Source organism: Nelumbo lutea, chromosome 4 (assembly GCF_056320005.1).
Source record: "Nelumbo lutea isolate HS-2025 chromosome 4, American lotus-T2T, whole genome shotgun sequence".
Classification (NCBI taxonomy): Eukaryota; Viridiplantae; Streptophyta; class Magnoliopsida; order Proteales; family Nelumbonaceae; genus Nelumbo; species Nelumbo lutea.
Window position 1 is genome coordinate 46163652 of NC_142687.1, and position 22190 is coordinate 46185841.

The window sequence follows — 22190 nt, forward strand, 5'->3', positions numbered from 1 at the left end:
GGAGAGTTGTGAGAGAGAGAGGTAGGTGGTCGTGGCGAATCCGGTCCACTAGCTAATTAAGATCATTCATCTTCTCAACTGACCTACACGTCTTGGGCCTGGCCAGAGATTTTCGTTTATATTGAATGATTGGACCCGATGGTTGAACCCTTAAAACGCATCACTCAATGGCCAAAAGTGTTTAATGTCTGGTCCAAGTTTGACATTGATGCTTTATGAATGCGAGATAAATTACCAACTGCCACCTTTAACCACTCATTATTATTCAGGTAAATTGGTCTATCATTCATTATTATAATGCTTCTGTTTTTGCCTATATATGATAAATAAGTGATACAAGAACGTCAACCTGAGCTACTCCCCTCTTCTTCTCTCTACCTTTCTCTCTTTCTCTCTGAGGAGTCATGGAGTTCGTTCACTTGTTGATGAAGATGGTGTCTGCTCCTTTGTTTCTCATCATTCTACTAGTAGCCCTTCCTTTCTTGTCAATTGTAAGATTCATCCATTCTTTCATAATTAGGACTCTGTACTGTGAGAAGATGGCCGGAAAAGTGGTTCTCATCACAGGCGCTTCTTCTGGGATAGGCGAGGTTCATGCAAAATATTCAAATAATCCAAGCATAATTTTATAGAATACTACTGCATGTGTAGTGTAATTACTTGATGTTGATGATATTTTTTACAGCACCTGGCTTACGAATATGCTAAGAGGGGAGCTTTTCTAGTACTTGTGGCAAGGAGAGAAGAGATGCTTGAAAGAGTTGCCAAGAAGGCTGGTCAGCTTGGTTCCCCTGATGTTTTGGAAATTCGAGCAGATGTCTCACAAGTTGATGAATGCAAGAGATTTGTTCAAGAAACTGTGAGACGATTTGGCCGGCGTAAGTTCTCTATGCCCCCTTCAATTCCTAATTTCCTATATATACAATACAACTCTTAAGCTTCATTCGTTGTTTCTTTTCAAAATAGGGTCAACAAAATACGTTATATATTGAAGACATTGAATGCTCGTTCACATTAATATCTACGAATAACAAAACATACACAAAATTCAGCAAGAGTATACCTTAAGTTTGGCTGAATCAAGTAGAACGATGAAAAAACACTTGGGGGTAATGCACATATGATCGATGTAATATTTCCATATACGCTACAACGCGACTGTTGTTCCAAATTTGAAGTGATGCCCAATGAAATAAGAACAGGCCAAAGTTGAAATAAAAGATAAAATATCACTTTAACTATTTTTTGATTCAAAGAGCGGTGTATTTGTATTCATTGATTGTTGAGATGATAAGATTTCCCAAGTTTACAAGGAATTGGGGCACCCAATTTTGTCATGAAAACTCTCATTCATCACTTGAACATGGCATTTTCAATGTATATAAACATAATTCTAACATAATGCATCGGATTCCATCATAACTTCAAAGTTAAGCATGCTTAGGTGAGAATAGTTTTAATAAAAAATGCATTTAACCATTAATAGAATACCTTTATTAAAAATTCTCACTGAAAATAAATCAGTACAAAGATACAATATGGCTTTGAATGAGCATATGAAAACCATATTTCCAATACAATGACTATTTTCCAAGAATTATACCATAATTAATAATTCACTTGAAACTCAATGACAATTTCTTACTTTGAAACTCTTTCAAGGCAATTGCCAGCATATGACCACTTGAGCATTTGAGATATTTTCAATATAGTTAAGACACTACAACATCATTAAATTTCAGGGAGTGTTACTACTTGTTCAAAATCTTGAACATGAGAGTAGGCCTGTTCATGGGCTGGGACCGGCCTGGCCTGACCCGATTTGAGTCATGTTTGGATAGGATTTCAAGTCCACGGGTTTGAGTTTAACCTTAAAACATTGGGCCGGGCCGGGCTTAGGCTTTCTTAAAAATGCCCGGTCTGAGCCCAAACCCGACTTGATAATGTATTATATAATAAAAATATATTTTGTAATATATATATGCATATTGTTTCTTTATTAATCTTCTTTTTTGTCAAGTAATAGTGAGATCTTTCATTATTTTTTGGATTTTGAGGTCTTTTAATATAAATAAAACAGTTTTTAATTAAATAAAAACAGAAAAAAAAATCTTCTTCCAATTTTCTGGTAGGACTTGGGCTTGGGCCTAGGCTTTGGGCTTTATATAAGGCCGGGCTCGGGCTTAAGGCCTAGGCCTGATAGTCGGACTGGGCTCGGGTTCAAGCCTGAATATATTCTCTTAATATAGAGACAAAGCCCAGCCTGACCCGGCTCATGAATAGGTTTACATGAGAGTAACCAATCAAAACCAATCCCTAAATGATGAATTCTCATTGGTTAGTGTACACAATAGCACAATGCCATAAAGTTTAGGAGACCCAGATTAGTGCAAATACATGTGCAAATCCGGCATCATAATGATCTTTCATTTTCCCATGCATTTTACCATGTGCAAATGCATGTGCTTTCCATCTACTAAAAAACTATATAGCTTATTTATGTATGAGAAAGAAAACAATACTATTAAATTGCAAGCCAAATTTGATACCTTCTACCTTCTTTAACTTGAATAATTAATTCCCTGACCCTAATAGGAAGGTCGAAATCTAGGGATGTCAATGGGTCCGGTTTGGATAAGGTTTGAGTTTAATCTTGTCTGTCATAAACTGAACCTGCCCCACCCATGAATTTAGAAGCCGATCGAGCTATGCCAATGGTTCCCCTTTGCAAGGGTTAGGGCTTAATCTGGCACCTAGTTAAGTACACCCACCTGCTGTATAGTCTGCCTCATTATCTGAGTTGGCAAGGTTAATGTCAGTCGGACAAAAAGCAAGGCAAAATTGGTCCAGGAGTTCAGCAAAATCTATATTTATATTATTATAAAAAGTGTGAATAGATTTCCATGGTTTCTGAAAATTTTCTTGACTAAATTACCCCTCTTCTTGAATTTAATCATTCTCCATGATGAGGGTATAAATTGTAATTTGAATATTATTTTTTAATACATTTCATTCCCTCATTAAGACCCATATTTAAGGCATTAACTCTCATTCTCTCTCATTAAATTCCTATCATCATTAAATTTCACTAATTAAATCAATGAATACAGATATTAATAATATAAGGGGATAAAGGGCAAATTGCTGAAACCTCCCCTGCAATTTCTGGTTATTGCTGAAATCTCTCTTGAAGTTTGGTAATTGCAATCACCTTCACCAAACCTTCTAACATAGTTGCAAGTAGAAACCCTATGTTAGAATCCTCTGAAAAGAGACATGAAAGTATCCAAAAATACCCATGTAGTTATTTGGCGAAAATGCTTATTTTCCAAGTTTCATCTACATATGACGAATTCCTACCCCAAATCCTTTCAATCTCTTTTCTGAAATTGATTTATTTTTCAAAATTTCCCTTCATATCAATTTCTCAAGGGTAAAACTGAAACTTTAAATTCTCTCTCTCTCTCTTTCTCTCTTCATTTTCATAAAGTTTGTATAGTTTTCTCTGTAGAAACCAACCTTAATAGTAACTACATGGGTATTTTGGATATTTTCATGCCTCTTTTCAAAGGGCTCTAATGGAGGGGGTCTACTTGCAACTGTGTTAGAAAGTTTAGGGGAGATGGTTGCAATTACCAAACTTTAGGGGAGGTTTCAACAATTTACCTTAATCTAAAATTTATATTTTTAAGTCATCTAAAAACGAAACCGATTCTTCTTGGTGATTGATAATTAATTATACCATTTGGGTCAAATAGGTGAACCCACAATACCATAATTAAATACTAAAAATTTTAAAAATAGATAAAAAAAATAATATATACATATATATATATATATATATTAGAAAACTTTAGACACATCTTTAATATTATATATTTGTCATATTAAACAAAAAAAAAGTATAATAAATAATACATATGTTTTTATTAATGACGAAAATGGAATGCAATGTCTAAAATTGATCCATAAATGAGACCATTCAAATCCTCCCTAGGTGGTGGGTCAATGGTTCAACCATTTAAATCAATGGATCAAGCCATGATGTCATAGTAAAATAATATTTAAAAAATAGAAAAATTTAGACACATCTCAAACATTATATATTAATTCATATTAAAAAAGATAAGTGTGATAAACAAGAATTTCTTTTATAGTGATGTAATAAAATACAAAATTCAAAACCAAATGGGTCAATTGTCCAAGTCAAATGGGTCAACCCATTATGCTATAGCTGAATAATAAAATTTTAAAAAATAAAAATAAAAAATAATAGGAAATTTGGTATACCTCTAATATTGTATATCTGCCATATTAAAGAAAAATGGTGTGATAAATAAGAATTATTTTTATTGATGGTGGAAATGGAATACAAAAAGTAACATTGTCTTGGAAAGGAAAATATTTTTCATTCAAGTAATGGTTTAGGAATTCAATAGTCTATGTTAACTCATAATGTCATAGTTAAATAATAAAAAATTAAAATAGATAGAAATACAAAAAGTTTTTTAAAAAACATAAAAAACTTATAGAAAAATTAAGGGACATCCTTGACATTATATATTCATCACATTATATAAAAAGGAATTGTTTTCATTGATAATGAAAATGGAGTAAAAATTTAAAATTTATATAAAAATAAATCCAATTTTTGTGTTATGTCAAATGCGTCAACTCATGGTATCATAACTAAATAATAAAATTTTAAAATTAAATAAAGCTATAAAAGATTATAGAAGAACTTTTTAAAAGAAATCTAGACATATCTCTAATATTATTATCATTATTATCTAAAATTGCATCTAGGTGTGCAATACGCATGCACATTTAATAGTGTTAACAAAATAACACTGATTATAAATAGATGCTGTCAAGACATTCTATCCAAATCCAATGCTAACATATCAGGTGCGGACTATCCAATTAATTATTTGGTTGTATTTCTTTGAAGAAGTCAAACTACTTTTCATTATTTTTAGGAAAAATTCCCAATTACTACTTTGTACTTTGGGCCTGGTATCACTTAATTTGGTCCTCCAAACATTAAACCGTGACAATTTAGTATCCAATTTTTCAAAACCTTCCAATCAAGTACTTGTTAATCATGTCTGACTTAAGAATTTTTTAAAATAACAAAATTACCCTTCAAAATAAAACACTATTCATCATCTTTTTCTTCGAGAAGATGAAAAAAAAAAAACGTATAAAACAATGAGTCAAGGATCCTAATACGCTTGTGATTGGAGCCCTTGTGAGCGTGAATGGTAGGGATCCTAATAATCTCACAGCATTTGAGAATTGTCACCAATGGGGTCGCTCGATCTACCCAATAAGTCGTAAACGAAACTTAAGATGCCATGACCGGTTAGAAGCTCCACACCAGCGGCAAAGGCGTGATGATGGGCTTCTAGGTTCGTCAACGGAAGCTGTTCAGGTAAACAGTACAGCTTGCACGAGGTGCAGGGAGTGGAGGCAACCGCCAGCCGGTGCTTGGTTTGGGCTTGGCTGCTGCCCTCTAACTAGCTCACAGGTTGCTATGTATATAGGGCGGGTGCCATGGTTCTCCAGGCAGCGAAGACCTTATAGTTTATGGGCTCAAAAACCATGAGGGGTGGACGTACGGGGATGACCTGCTTGAGGACATATTAACCTTTATGGCTCTATTACATGGGGAAGCATAAGCACTGGAGATGAGATCTTGGACTAGGAGAGGAATAAGGAGAAACCAAGCTGCACGTGAAATGAGAGATGCTGCCATTGCTAGAACAACAAAGGAATCAATCAAGAGAGAGAAGGAGAAGACTGAAGACGTCTTGTAGCCGGAAATGAAATTGTTTATTGGAAGGTAATATGAGGTATAGAAGACCATAGTTTTAAAAAACGACCCGGAAATGAAATTGTTCTAGTCATCGGTTTTCGGATTGATGATTCGATTATCCGGTTCGAATGGATGATCCATTTTGACAAAAATAAAAAATAAAAATAATAATTAAAAATAAAAAAAAAAACAAAAAACTGTTAAATGAATTGACGGATCAACCGTTCAGATCAATGAGTGATTGATTGATTCAATGATTTTTAGTAGAAACTGAAACTGGGTTTAGAGTAAAACTAAACCAATTATCTAGACGGTTCCCAAGCTAAACGGTCCCATTGTCCAAATCAAAGGCGTTCGAAAACCATGCAAAAGACAAGAATGTGTGCAAACTGATGTGATTTGTTGATTAAATTTATTGGGGGTTTACAATTCAAAGCTGGTATTTTCGTATTTCATTGGGGTCACATGCGGCAGCAATCATTAATTAATTAATTTATGAGGTAAGTAGACACAACACAAATCTGGTGGTGGTATAACTCTTCCAACATCTTCTTGAAGTTGGTAAAACGGTACTTGGCGTTTAAGAGAAGATCGTTGTCCATCATTAGATTTGGGCATTTGGGCATTTGGATGATTTATAAAAATAATTTAGATGATAAAAAATTCGAATACTGAAAATCATATAAAATACAGGATATTAAATCAGGAATTTTCCCTTAGTTGCATATTAACTGGTTGACACTGATTTCAAACTTGTTTCAATGCTGTGATTTACAGTAGACCACCTGGTGTGTAATGCTGGCATTGCTAGTTATTGCAAATTTGAAGACGGCCTGATCGGTTTCTCAAATTTCAGAATAGCGATGGTAATCAATCAATTAAAACCTAGTGGTCATACTCATACGTTCCTCTTCATATATAGAAGACATCTGATGAACTAGTAATTAATCATTGTGCTTTTCTGTTTTGTTTACAGGATACAAACTTTTGGGGATACGTTTATCCAACTTATTTTGCAATTCCTCACCTCAAAAAGAGCAAGGGCAAGATCATTGTCAATGCTTCAGTAGCATCATGGTTTATCACACCATACGCGAGCTCCTATGGTGTAAGGATTCTCATATAGGCTATCTATTCATCTTTTTGTCTTTTTTCTTTTTCTTCTCATCATTATTATTATTTACTATGTTTTGGTAACTGAAATTTCAGGCAAGTAAAGCAGCATTGGTAAACTTCTTTGATACATTGAGAGTTGAGTTAGCTCCGGAGATTAAAATAACGATAGCAGCTCCTGGGTTTACTGAATCGGAAATGATCAACAATGGCAAAAATCTCACAAAGGAAGGTGTAGTTGAAGATAACCCAGAAATGAAAGAAGTAAGATCTAATTTACTACGATTACAATCATATAATAGATGTTTGAATTACCAATGACATCTTTTCCCCTTATCTCGGATAGAAGCCAAGCATAGGACAACCCACCTCATCATAATAAAATAATTTAATGAAAATAAATAACTGGTAGATTAAAATAATATAATAATGGATTATTAATTAATTATAAAATATTTAAATTATTAATTCATTAATAAGTATTAATAAAACAAAATATTAGTAATAAAGTTAAAATATTAATCACTGTTAATAGTTAATTATAAAACATTTTATAAGTAGTAAATAGTAAATATTTTATAACATATTAATAAAATAATTTAATTAAAATTAATTAATAACTAATAATATATTAATAAATTAAAATAATATAGTTATGAATTATTAATTACTTATACAATATTAAAATTAGTAAATAAGTCATTAGGAATAATAATAATAAATATTCAAATATTAATTAATTAATTAATTAAAATTAACAACAAAATGGTTATTAATAAATGATTTACTATTCATTTAATTAGTAGATAAACAACAAAAAACGTTAACTAGTTAAAAACAATGAATAATACAAAATAAAAATTAATAATTAATCTATAATAAATATGAAAAAAGAAAATATTAATTAATAATTAATAAAATATCAAATAAAAAATATTACCAATTACCTAATTAATTAATTGTTTAATAATTGTTATTGGCATTGATTTTTCCACTATTTTTTGCTTTTGCAAACAAACTATGGAATGTACAAAATTTCCACTCATTTTCCCTTTCTCATGCCATCCCACCCAAATCTTCCCTCAAATCAAGGGCATCCTTATTTTCTATTAGACCATAAACATCATTCTATGCGACTATGCAATACCATAAGTAGAAGATCAAGCACTTCTATGGTGGTGTCTGGTAGAATGACCTCCAAACTCTCATTTCGCTATTGGTCAATGCTTTGGTTAAAACATCTATAAACGACTTTGAATTTTGAAATTACCTCTGCAAACTGCAATATCCTGAGTTGGTCTCCCTTCTCAATACATTCAACATATTTATTAGCATAATTAAAATATTGAAAATAATTATTTTGTTTCTATGGGGTACTTTCTAAAGATTGGTATGAAACCTTAGATTCTTGATGATTTTGAGAGCTAAAGGAAATTCATTTAAATAAACTTGAGCCTGTCCAATTGATTATCTTACAATATGGGGAAAAAAGATTGAAAGAATGGAAAGTAAAAAGTTAGAAAGAAGAGGAAAATAGAAAAAAACAACCACTCAGCTCAAAACCGGACTGGACTGGATGGTCGGACCGAAAAATTGAGAACTGGTCCATTTTACCTCAGAACTGTTATTTCACAAAAAAACAGTTGATTTGGTCAGTAAACTGTTGACCTGGGCGATTGAACCGTTTGAATCATCCAACAGTTTTGGCCATTTTTTAATTTTTTGTCAGAATGGGCCATTTGCTCAGTTCAAACGATTAAACCGCTCGGCCCAAGAGCCAGACAATTGACTGATTTATTGTCTGATTCAATTTTAAAAACCAGCTGTCATAGTGGCTAATGTGGCTAATTCAGCTGCACCAATACTCCCCTTCAAGTTGAGGGAGGCAGAGTAAACTCCTAACTTTACATGCAACTCCCTGAATAATTGATATTTAGGCAATGTCTTTATGAATATATCAGCAAGCTGAAATCCTCATGGTCAGAGAATAGACCGATAGAATGACGCTGTATCAGTTTTGGATCCAACTATAATGAGGCCTCGAGTTGTTTTTCTGCCTTCTATTTTTCAAGTGGTCGGTTTGGATGATGGCCTTTTTTCTTGAACGCCCCTGTGTTTGTATTCTCTTCTTCTCCTTTGTAAATAATGGTTGTTTTGTTATATATAATGAACAAAATGATTCAGAAATACCTTCTAAGACTTGCGCATATGGCACTTTAATTAAGTACGTAAACCTAGAACTTCCAAACTAATTTTACTGATAGTTACGTATAAATGTTATGTAAGTTTAAGCAAATTTTTTAAAAAATTCATGGATTGGATTGGGTTGAATCTACATTTATTTGATCCAATTATAATGGGTGGAATTTTCGATCACCTTTTTATTTTATTTTGGAAAAATAGATTCCTATTAATAAATTAGTATACTTGCTGAATCAATAAATGAAATTGCTTCTCATGTTTTGTAGCATCCAACTCCATGAAGGTATGTCAGTTATGTTGACCCAAGTAGCCTAACCCTAGAGAGGGCAAATTGGGTTCTATAGATTTCCTTTCCAACTAATACCTATTAAAGTTTGAGATTTATACACAAATAATAGAGAGCAATAATATCTATATCTATACTACCTATAAAAGAGCGAATGCCCCTTTTTTCTAGAATTTTCTTTGGACGTTTTCTATCTGACCCCCTTGTCTAAACATACAATGGGTATAAAGAAGGCATGTATGTCCTTTACTCTCATTTTAGAAATTGCCCACTTATAACTGTCCAGAAATTGTCCATTTATAATTGTCCATAAACTACCCACTTATACTTGTTTAAAAACTGTCATGAATTATACTGTCACGTGCAAATGCATGTACATATTTACTAGTATAATGTAATGATTGTGTGTTAAAGAATAGTAGTGTGAATAATAAGTATCAACAAATATGAAGAGAAAGTTCAAAGAAATAACACCACACACACAAGATTTATAGAGGTTCGACCAACCTAGGCCTATGTCCTCTTTCTAGGCACATCACCTAAGAATTTCTACTAACTCAACTGGACTTCCTCGATGCCAGCAAAACCTTTACAACAATTGAAATTCCTACATACCAATAAGATCTTTACAATAGTTTGACTTCCCAAGTGCCTATGAGACCTTTAACCACATAGACTTATTGGTGCTATCCCAACCTTTCCAATGTTTAACATCTAAACACTTAACAACTATTAGCTAGAAACTACTAGCTAATTAAGTGCAAAATATGTAAAAAATTAAAATACAATAATAATGCATCTTATTAGGTAGATATGCAAATAGAAAAAGCAATAAAATGCAAGGTTGAGCATAAACAAATATGAGCTTAATATACTTGAAGAGATTACTAATTTTTGGAGAGAATTAATCAAAGCACAAATAGCTTTTTCCAGCTATTCTTTGAGGATATAAGCTTTTTTTTACTCTAAATATCTTCAAATTAAATTAGTCTCTTACTTTTTCTCTCTTTTCTATTTCACAGTATAACTCAATGCACTTCTTAGATTTTTTTTTTTTTATCTTAAACTCACGAATATATAGTATGAATCAAACTTAGAGAGTTTGTGACTATTATAATCCATTGAAAATGGATTATATCATTCTTGGAAATGATTAGAGCTTGTTCCAAATAAGATTGAAGGCTTACTATAAGAGGAATGAGATATTGAACCTTTATACGGTCATAAATCTCCTTGGTTTTCATGAGTAGTCGACTACCGGGGCCAAGTAGTTGACTGCTTCAATTTTGTTAGTAGGTAGTCCAAGCTAAGTTCAAGTAGTTGAATGCATAATGTACCATGTTCTTAGATGATAGACATAGTTGAATACCTTTATTTCAATAGTTGACAACTAACCAAAGTCAAGATAATAATGGGCTTAGCTATCACAAATAGTTGACCACTACCTCTTGGATAGTTTACTACTTTGTGACACCAGTCTCAACTGTCATAGGTTGTCAACTACTACCTTATGGGCAGTTGACTAATGACTATGTTCAACCTTAGAAACTTTAAGTAGAAAGCTCCTAAGTTTTGGGAGTCAACTCCTTAGGCCTCCAATTTAGAAAATTTTCTATTGTGCTCAATAAAAAATTTGGGGAAAGCCTAACCATTTAACCATTGGTCTCTAACTTCTTGTTTAAGTTAAGGTAGGTTATTTAAGCCATGTTTGTGCATTTTTGCAAATGATTACATAAAGTCCTAAAAGAAATAAGCATAAGTTGGAAGCACTAGAATTTGATACTTTCTTTATCTTCTTCTTGGTAGCATAGCTTCTTGTTTGGAGATTATTTGGTTTATGAAACAATTGCCCACTTTAGATTTCAAATCATTGGAATTGTTCAAAAGATTTTATCCACATTTAGCTTAACTAATGAAGTTATTTGTTATAGTTGCACACTTGTGTTCAAATTATTAGTACTCTCAATGAGTTTATTATCATCATCAAAAAACAACAACAACAATTTCCCCCTTTTTGATGATAACAAACCATTGATGAAAAAATGATAACATTGATAAGCTTATATTGAGAATAATCACCATAAGGAAAAAAAACATAGACAATACTATTTAGTTATCTCCCCTGTTTCATGTAAATCTCCTCTTATTTTATGGAATTGATGCATCTTTCTTTAATCTAGATTTAGAGTTTGTTTCACAAATCTCCCAATTTTGGAAAAGACAAAAGATTCCTCAGGTAATTAAGTGAGCATTTCCCACTAATAGGGATTTTCAACACGTTTTCCATTCAAATATCATTATTTATCACATATTTCTCCCCATGTGGAATCTTGCTAAAGAAAATTCTTGGCAATGTAATAGGTGTAAGCAATCAAAAATCTTACTAGAAATTAACACATTCATGTCATTTTTTCCCACATTTCTCCCTTTTGGCATTAAACAAAAAGAAAAGAGTGATAATATATGCAACAAAAGCATATTATCTCATAGACCTAAGCATTATCTAAAGAATTATTAGTTCACAAAAAGGTGCATAAATCATCATAACACATAATTTCCTTAAAGTATATAGATTTGGCAGAGATAAGTTCAAAAACATATTAAAGAATAGAAGAGTTAAAAAGTACAAAGACCCTCCTAAGGAGGAGGTCTAGAGTAGTGTTGACCCATTAAAGTATCAACTCTAAAACACGTCTTCCATCTTTTCTTCCAATATTGCCAATCATCCATCTACTTGGGTAGAACTCAAACCTGGCATCTAGTCCGATGATTCGATATCATACATCTGAAAGGCTACTAGAGATGGAACCAAAGTATTGGTGGAGCTTAACTATGCTAAAGGAGGTTGTTGAGGCAAAAGGAGGAGCCCTAACATTATTCATGGATACTTTTTCTTGCTCCTCACTAACCTGATCATGACCCTACGCTATTGGAGCTTCTTGATATTCTTGTTCCTCTATCTTTGATGGAGCTTCTATATATTTGGGTCCCCTACAAATGAAAAATTAGTTATTAGTATCAATTTTTTTTAGGAAGTATGAGGTAGGTATGGATACTTCTTTGTCAAGTAGTATGGTCCTAAATTTCTTTCCAATTCCTCTGTATTTCTTATAACTGTCCATCACTTCTTTGTATAAGATGAACGCTTTTATAGTCCAATTTGTATCTTCTTCTAATAGTGAGTTTATGAAGACATAATCAGGTTCCTTATCTATTTTGTACAAATATATAAAATATGTTAGATAAGAAGATAGAAATATCTTCAATGAGAATTTTCTATTAGAGAGTCATGCCATTAGTGATCATACTTGCAAAAGTAGGAGCCAAACTTACTATGTCTTTGATGTACATTCATATGTGGTTAAAATTTCTTTATACACTATGTTCTTTGTGAAAGTTCCTCTCTTGTTATTTGATTGTTCAACTTTGATGAGTAGTTTTGTTGTTGAAGAGGATATTCCTTTTGACAAAGCAACGTATACTTGTCCATGTGAGCAGACATGTTCTAAAAGATAAATGCCTACATGTGACATTGTCTAGCCTTGATTTTTATTTATTATCATTGCAAAGCTCAAATGGATCAGAAACTGCTTCCATTTGAGTTTAAATGGGAAACCTTCATCCTTCAATGGTGAGAGTGGTATACGAGGAAGAAAAACTTATTTTTCAGCATATTGTCTTGTAACAATTTATGCATGCATGACATTGCATTGAAAACTCTTGCAAACCATTACTGTGCCATTGCATAAACCAATGGGTGGATCTAAGTTTCGAAGAAGGATGATAGGGAAATTCACTTTTAAACTGAGTCGATGTGGTGGTAAGCCATTAGGAGTTATAAAATTTAAGAACTTAATGGGGTAGTAATTATTTGTGTCATCTTTTTCTGAGTCATAACTGTAATAAGTGATCAACTATCCTAGGAACTTCTCAATCAACTTCTCATTCAATAAATCTATGTACTCATTCTTTGTGGCTAAGATTGTACATTTTATTATGTAATCAAGTGAATTGACATTCTCCTTCAGTGATGTAAATACTTGGTGTATCAATTCTGTTTGATTCGTTTTGTCATTTTTGTTTTTAATAACCATCTCTCCTATGATTTCAATCATATCACATTGTGCCATTGGTTTAGTTCCATTTCCAACCCTCATCAAGAATTCATTGAATAATGGATCTGAGATGACCCTCATATTCATTGAGTTGGAATTTTTCCACACGTGGCCAAAGGTATTATTTTACAAGGCTTGCATCAATTATTTTTAATCTTGTTCCTCGATGAACAACAGGTAGGATTTATCAAAAATCTCTCCCGAATACAATAACTTTTCCTCCAAATGGTAATTCAATGTTCAAAATGTCTTTAAGAGCTCTACCCAAAGTTTCAATTGCTTTTCAATTTGCCATTGGTGCCTCACTCCATATGATTAGATTTACCCTTCATAATAGATTTGTTGTGCCACTTTGTTTTGGTTTGTTACATATGCTAGAGTCAGTGGCATTAATAGGAATTTTGAATCTAGAATGTGTTGTTCATCCTCCAAGTATTACTATTACAACAACTCCAAATGTAGTTGCTAAAGCAATTCCTTTGTTTGATCCAATTGTTGTCAGCAATGCACGATATAGCTAAATTTTCCCTATACCTCCTGGGCCATCTATGAAAAATGCTCTTGGACATTTTGTCTCTACATGATGTATAATTGTTTTGTAAGACTTTTCCTATTCTGGATTTAATCGTGATGGTGAAATTGAATCTTCTTTAGGAGTCTTAATTTCCATTTCTTCTTCAATCACTTTTGTTTTTTCATAACATTTATTATTTTCTATGTCATATATTGTTGGGATGTCATAGTCAATAATGTTCATGTATGTTTTGTAGGAAATTGTTAATGCTTTGAGCATGCTCATGATATGATATTCATGGCAATATGAGTTTATTCTTTAAAAATCATATAATAATGAGTCAAAGTAGTCATCTCACAACTTGTTGACATTTGTTGCTTCACAGAAGATTAAAATTATTGCAAAAAGCCATCGCATTGTTGTTGGCATACAGAACAATGATGCTTTATGTAAACATTCTGATAAACTTTGGTCTGACTTTAATAAGTGTCTTTTCTCAATTGACTCCTTAAAGGTAGAACATTTTATTCCATCAATAGTTAGCAAATTTTTAAATGATGTTGGATCGGGGGTGTTGCTTAGTAGGAGTCTCAAGTAAAACCTTTCTCCTTTAGAAGATTTTGCATTAACTACATAGACAATAACCTCTCTTTTCTTTCTTAGTATCCATTTTTTTATTTGTTTCACCAAACATAATGCTCTAGGAACTCTTTGTATAAGTATTTCCTTGCATTCTCATCTCTTGAACAAGTGAGGAAATACTTTGTTAACATCATTGTAGATTCATTCTTTGAATTCATAACTTGAACTAGGTTTTGGTTATCCCAATAATAAATGCATTGTTAGTTTGGTAGATGCAATTGCAAGTTTATTATAGATCGATAAATTTCATTCAATTCAAACTAAAATATTCTCCATATTTCTTCTTGTGTTGAAACCCACCTTGCATCTCAAAAATGTTTAATTTCATTGATAATATTTTCTTCCACAATATATGCAATAAAAACTGCAATTCGGTCATGCCCCTTGTAGATGTACTTGTATAAATATTTAACTGGCTTAATACCAGAGCATATCTCAACATTGATGTGGCAATTATATCTTTTCAACAAGTGTGGGTTATAAGGAATAAGTCATTGATTATATAAGTGTCTATTATGATCAAATACACTTCATCCATTATTTCATCTTTGATATATAGAAATAGTTACCTTGCATGGTATACTTTGATAATTTTGTAGGATAATGGTATTTGCATTGCTTGTTTACCATGTGTGAGTTGCTTTGATTCAATATGCCGCATAGTCCATGCATCATGTGCTTCTTCACCATGCCATGAAGTGTTGGATATTTTTGAGGGTCTAGTATTTTTGCACTAACAAACCTATCAAATTGAAATTAGGGTAGGTTGATTTGCATTTAATAGCAATCGATTACTTGTGTAGTCAAAATTTTTTAGTGTAACGGTCAACCCATTGATGCCAATGATCCGACTATTAACCCTTTTTCATAGTGCAAAATATTGTTTTCATTTTTGGACCTAGAAAGTTGTTATTCAATTTGCCTTCATCAACCTTAGTTCATTTCTCATTTGATCAAATAATTTATTATTTAGGGATATCAACCTTATAACAAAAATTCTTTGTTGAATTCTTCTTATGACTTACTTTTTTCTTAGTTTTCAACTTGGTTTCATGCATATTGATCAAATTACTATGTTTACTAAGAGTTTATTACTGAATGAAACAATTGAAAGATGACTCTATTGGCATTGATCATTTCTTCGGGATCCATTTAGTAAATATAAGACTTGGTTAAGGAGATTTAAGTCAGTCTTGACTTGCACCCTATAGACTTTAGATCTAAGATCCATTATACTTTCCTCATATGACTAATATTGATTGGGATTTTCCTTGCAACCAAATAATCTAATTTTAAGATTAATATTCTTATCCTAACAAACTACTTGCCTAATAATTCATATCCAAAGTATACAACAATATATCACATGTAATGATATCCAAGCTTAGTCATTTAAATCCTTTGATCTTATAGTTTAGCATTATTTAAATTATCATCCAAAACATGCATAGATTATTCAAAATAAGTTCATAGGAAAGAGGCATATTTTGAACCTCCTATTAGCCAAATTTCTCAAAGCCATATCTCCATTGGGATTGTTTAGTTCTTGATTCTCAAACTATTTTGAAGATCAAACTAGAACATTCAACCAAGAAAATTTGGTACCCATTTTTTCTTGGTTCATTGGGGTTTAGTTGTCCTATATCCTCTAATCCATTTAAAACTAGGGTCTTTATGATTCCTCCTATAATAAAAGTGAGGTACAAGATGACCTTTCCTATGACAATATGCATAAGTTGGTCTAGCTTATTTTCTTGACAAATCTAATTTTATAAGGTTGATTATTTTGAGGGTAGGTGTACCTAATCCCTTTCCTATCATTTCCAAATGTTTGACTACCTAGCAATTTGTTGAATTTTTTGTGCTATTAGTAATATTTTTTATGGTATCTAAGAGATCACTTTTCTCAAATTTCAAGTTCATGCATTAATTAATTAATTTCTGAACATAGTCATTTAACTTTTCATTCTCCTTTCTTAGTTCCTCATTTTCAGTCATCAAGGTTGAATTTGAGGATGTAAGAGTGATATTTTAACTCCTTAGACTACTAAATTAAAATACAATGTTTTTCATTACCTTCCTAAGCATTTTTTCTTTCTAAACTATCCTCTTGTTTTCTTCTAAAAGGCTCTCTAGAACTTTCAAAAAGCTTGTCCTTGGTAAAAGTAAAACCAAAGGTAGTTTGGACCTACCTCTTCTTCCTTAGCTAGTAGACAAAAGTTGGCTTGTTTGTCCTTTGACGCTTATCATCTACTAGATCTAGTGCCATCTCATGTAACATTCAATTCTTTCTTCATCCCTTTGAGTTTATTCATCGGGTTTGTGTTGGGATCAATGGTCTTATCAGGGGTGAATTGTGTATAGCATAAAAATTGATCAATTCAAGCTCAAAACCTTCTCCAAAAATCTGAAACCAAGCCTTCTTGAATATTCAAGATAAAATGCAGTGAGATAAAGGTTTAGACAAATGTTAAATAGTTAATCATATGTTTAATCAGTAAGATCAACTAACTATTGAGAGATGAATTGCAACTTCAAAGAAATATACAGTTTAATAACAAATACTATAGGCATTAGTAGTTAAACACATATAGCAATATTAAAATGTAACTACTAGAAAGTAAATAGAAGCTGAAAGTGAATCGAACAATAAAATAAAAGAGTTCTTGTAAATGTTAGTAGAATATAGTTAGAATAAAGATTCTATAATAAACTCAAATAATTGTGTAAATGTAAAGGTAGATAAAAGTAAATGAACTAAAAAAGTAGGTGGAAATTGCACAAGATGTGTGTATTGAAATTGTAGTTGAAGAGAAAGGACTAACCACAAGATGGTAGCTGAAAAAAAGGACCAGCTACAAAAATAATAAAAACTTAAGATTTAAGTAGTTAAATGATAAATGAAATAAAAGAACTGCTACTATAATATCAAGAACAATTTAACTATAAAAAGTAAATAATGGTGTTGAATAATAAATAGACCAATGGATGTAAACAATTGTAAAAGTAAAGCAAATAAATGTTAAAAGTTAGCAATTAGTAAAAGTTAGTAGCTAATGAATCTCAAAAACTACTAAATGTAAACATTAGTGTAATTAGTAGGGTTAATAGAGTTGGTAGCTAAATAACTACACTAAGAAATCTATATCTTGCCATTAAAAAGAAAATAAACAAAGTAAACTGTAATAATTGCATGATTAGTAGATATTCAAACTTAAGTAGTTAGTTGAAAGGTTAGTAATGTTAGAAGTAGAGCAATTGGAAAAACTTAAAAATAAATAAAAGCACAAAGAAAACATACAATATTTTTATAGACGTTTGCAAAAACCCCTACTTATGTCCTCTAACTTAGACACCTTTTGAGGATTTTCACTAATAAAATAATCTAGACTTCTCGGGTGTTAGCCAAACCTTATAATTATAGGTTTTTCAGTGCTCCTACAACCTTGAATAGATTTTTGAATGCTACCTAAACTTAGTATAACTTCGTGAGTGTCTGCCAAACTTAACCTAATAAAAATTCAAGGTGTTTGTTAAACATTAATCAAACTTCAAGGTCTCAATCAAACCTTCAATGGTGTTGAAACTAAAACATATCCTACACACAAAATGTATTATAAGTAAAATACAACATAATAGAATAGAAAGCTTTTCAGTAGGAAAATATGATAGATTACAACTCAATCTATTCAATTACAAGAGTGTATACTCAATATGTTTAGCTCAATAAAAAGACTCTTAGTAAATGGGTGAGACTATACGAGTTCTACGGCTATTCAACTTTTCTCACCTCTAAAACTATTGGAACTTAGAAATATCTTCAAAAAATAAGACTAGCTAATTTGCATTCTAAAACAACTAAAGACTATATACATTAATAGCTCAAGTTGCTTTTCTAACTTATTCTTTTTCTTTACTCTTGTTTTTGAATCAAGTTAAAAGCATCTATTTATAGAGATTTGGAGAGCAATTAACCATTTTCTAGCCATTGGAGGTCTCTTTCCAAACATAGTAATGACTCAAAATGTTTTTGCCATCTTGCTAAAGATAGTTAAACCAAATTTGGTCATGTTGAGCATCATAAAAAGTGCATCTTAAGTAACTGATTACATTAAGAAACCAAAAATATAACTCTAAAACCAAGGCTTAATGTATGCTTCCTCTTTGTTGAGTTTTTGTAGTATAGATCCTCTTGAGTAGCTTCAAATCTTTTGGAACTTTTTGTAGCTTTTCAATGCTTGAATTTTCTTGGAGCATCCTCATTAGAGAGATTGAAGATGGTACTTGAAATGTGAAACTTAGACAACTGAATCAAGTAGTGCTTCTACTTCTTCTTCATTAGCAAGTTTGCTTAAAACAATTATAGATTAGAGAAGTTTACTTAGATTAGTTGCATACTTATCACATTATTAGTGCTTTCAATAATTATCTTATACGACCCACTTTTTGCATTCAAAATAAGTGGGTTCTTCCTTTTCTGTTTTCTATGTAGTGTTATTATTGTTATTTAAGATGTTTATGAAACTTTCTTAATAGGAAAGCTAACTCATCATCCTCTTTGTTGTTGATATCTTCATTTTCTATTATTTTTTTAATTTCATCTCATATCTAAGAAGACCTATCAACCATCAGAATGATATCCAGATTTCTTGACTCCTAAATGGTTGTAACTTTCACGTCCTATTCCTTTGAAAGTGATTTTAGTAAAGTGGAAATGTATATTTAAGTATTTAACCCTAATGTCCAAACATAGTTTATTTGTAGAAACACTAGGTATAGACCTAGATTATCAATATATTGAAAGATAATCATCTAGTGATAATTATGTGCAAAAAATCCAACAAATAGAAATGGATGAAAATAAAAGATTTGTAGAATCCTTACTGCTAAAATCCACAAAGTGAGAAATCGGTTTTTATCATTGGATGATTTCAGATTGTTGGAACAAGAAAGATAAAATATTTGGATCAAGAGTAAATGTAGTTTCTAATTATGATGTCTACAAATGCAAAGTTCGAAGTGGTGTTCATCTTTCAAGATTAGTGGATCCTTTATTAAGGATTTATATAATCCTATTGCTAGAAGATTTAGGAAAACAAAAAAGAAGCTTTATAAGTATTCTTTATGTTTTAACATAGTAGCAAATCGTATTACATTAATCATCAGTTGATATACTATCATTGAATATCCCAATATATTCATGTATTTGACTGACATATCAGAGATAGACATCTCTGATATCAATATCAATTCTTAGAATAAAAAATAATACCTAATTGTTCCACTTGTGAGGAAGTCTAGAAACATTTTGGGTTTGGTCTAATTCAATCTTTGTTGTAAACACTCATCCTACACCTAGGGTCATAATCTGAGAAGTTTTAACCCACTGTTCCACTATCTTGGGCAATGTAAGAATGACAACCATGTTAGAAAAACCTAATGATACAAGAAATAAATATTCTTTTATCTATAACAAAATATACACAATAAATATTGTTTTATTAACCACAAATATTATATAATCTTTTTCCTTCATTTTTTTTCTTTCTCTTTTCACATACAACCTCAAAAGGAATTCTATATGTAGCTTTTTTTAGGATTGACCAATGTTAAAGTTGTTTAAATCTTATTTGAACCATGGTTGGGTTAACACTAGTGTAAAGGCATTTTCTATTCATGTGTACAAATAAAGATAAAAAGGGTAAATGCAAAAAAGATGAATTTGTATTTAGATTTAAAAATCTTAATTCCATTAATTGGATTTAAAAATTAAAATATTTGGATAATTTTCATTTGTATATATTAACCTTATATGGTGTTAGTAAAATATTGTGATTTATAATTTATTTTTGTTGTATTTATATATATAATAATGTATCATATTTAGATATTCACTATTTTAAAATTCTAAAAAAGGGTCCAATACAAATGTATCTAACAACTTAATACTAGGTTTATTTTGATAGACATAAATTTTGTCAAATTTTGCATGAAAACAATTTTCCTAGTTAGGTTAATTATAATTTATAATTACTGAGAAAATCGTCAAAATATTATATTAAGTTGTTTGAATATATTCCTTTAATTTTCCCTTTCTCATTTATTTTTCCATAGATAAAAAACAAGGTATATGGCTTATGTTCACATCAAAGCTTCCAAAAGCCCATCAAAACATGCAAGCTAGTTCTATCCTAAAAATCAGTCATTTGATTATGATTAATAAAAGAAATATTCCTAGTTGATGATTATAAAACAATGTGACATAACATTTGAGTCAAAATTTAAACCTAAGAATTAATTTGTGTTGTGTATAAAATTATATTTAAGATAGATTCAATTCAAAAAATCATGTGATAATTTTGTTAGGTTAACTCATTAAGTTTATTTATTTTTTATTGATAGTCCTAATATTTATTAGGTTGTAGTAAATATATTCTACTATATTATGTTTTCAGTTGTTAACAAAAAATGTAGGTTGTGTTTTCTACCATCTTCTAATATTGTTAGGCTGTAAGAAATGCTTTTGTATGGTAATGGTTGTTTTGCTGAGATTCTCACTAGGGAGAGGAGGTGCCACATGAAAATTTTCTTCACTAGTAGTCACAAAATGTCATTGGCATATGGTTATTAGGTTGCAATTTAAAATAAATGTCTATTGGTCTTACCAACAAATAATGTAAGCATCACTGTTGGACAGGTTCTAGTTGGAAAATTTCCAATTAGGAGGGTAAGAGTCTGTGTTGAAGCCATTGTGAATGGAGCATGCTGTGGAGAGAGATACGTGATTGAACCATCTTGGTACAAGATGTTCATAAATTTCCAATTCTTTTGCCCTGAGATTGTTGAATGGTTCATTGTTCTTTGGTTTTATATAGTTAAATCAGACACCTCTTAGATGACAAATGGAAGGAAAAAAATTCTCGAATGCCAAAGAAATCAAAGTTCCTCCATCGATTATGACTTCAACAATTTAAGCATATAGTATGTGTAATGAAATAAGGTTATTTTTAGATAAGGTTTTACATTTTGTTTTTTAGAGTATAAAAGCAATACTTTGTATTTTCGTGACTTGGTAATTATTGTTGTCAAAACGTGACTTTGATAAAAGCATAAAGAAATAAGTGTTTGGTTATACATTGTTGTTATAATATGTGTGACATGATAATTTTCATATGTCAACTTGTTATTTGTTAAAATTTATAATATAAAAATATCCACATATAGCTATGCAATATACAAAATAAAGTCATCTGACATATATTTTGCCATATATGTGGACACCAAACTTGGCATGTATTTTTTCATGTGTAACTAATTTGATAGATGACATATATTTTGTTATATTTACAAATTTTCTACATGGCATAATATATGTCTTATGTTATGTGGCATATATTTATGGGCATAATATATGCCATATGGGCATCATGGCATATATCGTTCCATATGTTGAAAAATTTTGCTACATGACATATATTTTGTCATATTCACAAATTTTCC

General features: G+C 31.1%; 1 protein-coding gene across 1 annotated transcript; it reads left to right on the top strand.

The window, feature by feature from the left end:
* Nucleotides 1-343: 343 nt before the first annotated feature.
* LOC148855558 (11-beta-hydroxysteroid dehydrogenase A-like) lies at nucleotides 344-21824 on the top strand. The gene is made up of 6 exons (XM_088985214.1): nucleotides 344-590; nucleotides 686-878; nucleotides 6596-6684; nucleotides 6795-6926; nucleotides 7028-7195; nucleotides 21388-21824. The coding sequence occupies exons 1-6, from the start codon at nucleotides 405-407 to the stop codon at nucleotides 21583-21585; spliced, it is 966 nt and encodes a 321-aa protein (XP_088841340.1). The 5' UTR covers nucleotides 344-404; the 3' UTR covers nucleotides 21586-21824.
* Nucleotides 21825-22190: the final 366 nt, after the last annotated feature.